This window comes from Benincasa hispida, unplaced genomic scaffold, assembly GCF_009727055.1.
Source record: "Benincasa hispida cultivar B227 unplaced genomic scaffold, ASM972705v1 Contig398, whole genome shotgun sequence".
In the NCBI taxonomy this organism is placed as follows: Eukaryota; Viridiplantae; Streptophyta; class Magnoliopsida; order Cucurbitales; family Cucurbitaceae; genus Benincasa; species Benincasa hispida.
The window spans coordinates 440,994-442,200 of NW_024064833.1; the positions used below are offsets into that span (position 1 = coordinate 440,994).

The window sequence follows — 1,207 nt, forward strand, 5'->3', positions numbered from 1 at the left end:
CCCAAATGCAAATAGTGAACTAATACTGATAAGGAACGTCATTGGCTGGCGGATTTGCATGGACTATCGAAAACTGAATGCGGTGACAAAGAAGGATCATTTCCCTTTGCCTTTTATCGACCAGATGCTAGACTGCCTAGTAGGAAATGATTACTACTGCTTCTTGGATGGATATGCCGGCTATAACCAAATCATGATTGCTCCTGAAGATCAAGAGAAAACCACATTCACCTGCCCTTATGGAACATTTGCATTTCGACGCATGCCATTCAACCTATGCAATACGCCGAGCATATTCCAGAGCTGTATGATGGCCATCTTTTCTCAGTATCTTGAAGATTCTGTAGAAATTTTCATGGACGACTTATCGGTGTATGGGCAAACATACGAAGTCTATCCCAACAATATAGAGAAGATATTGAAGAGATATGAAGAGATGAACCTTGTGCTGAACTGGGAGAAATGCCACTTCATGGTGAAGGAAGGTATTGTGCTTGGGCAAAAAGTCTCCAAGGATGGGATGGAGATGGACAAGGAAAAGATTGAGGAGATTGAAAAGCTCCCACATCCAGCAAATGTGAAGGCTGTCAAGAGCTTCTTAGGACATGCTGGCTTTTATCGACGTTTTGTGAAAGACTTTTCAAAGATTGCACGACCATTGAGTGCATTGCTGGAGGCAGAAAGAACATTTGACTTTGATGACCAATGCCTCAATGCAGTTAAGATAATGAAGAATGCATTAATACCCGCACCTGGGTTGATCGCACCAGATTGGACATAGCCCTTTGAACTAATGTATGACACAAGCGGTTATACGATGGGGGCGGTGCTGGTGCAAAAGAAGAAAACAATGCTACACCCCATCACATATGCAAGTAGAACCTTGAACCTGTCTCTTATACACATCTAGATGTGTATAAGAGACAGACATTTGAGAAGGTATCTATTGGTACTGAAGGACGTTTAAGAAGGTACCAAACCAACCATATATTGAAGGACATTTGAGAAGGTATCCTAGTAGCTCGATACTGAAGGACATTTGAGAAGGTATCTGAGCAGAAGTACCTAAGGTAGGACGGTACTTAGTATGGGCACGTGCACCAGATACTGAAGGACGTGCACATAGGTATCAAAAGATGTGTTGGTAGTGTGCAGAGGAACCACTTGGACATGCAACCAAGTAGAAGGTGTCGAATTGGGAGGAGGT

General features: G+C 42.9%; 1 protein-coding gene across 1 annotated transcript; it reads left to right on the forward strand.

Moving 5' to 3' along the window:
• The first annotated feature begins 355 nt into the window (after nt 1-355).
• Nucleotides 356-781, forward strand: LOC120069451 (uncharacterized mitochondrial protein AtMg00860-like). Its single transcript, XM_039021215.1, has one exon. The coding sequence runs from the start codon at nt 356-358 to the stop codon at nt 779-781; it is 426 nt and encodes a 141-aa protein (XP_038877143.1).
• The last annotated feature ends 426 nt before the right edge of the window (nt 782-1,207 follow it).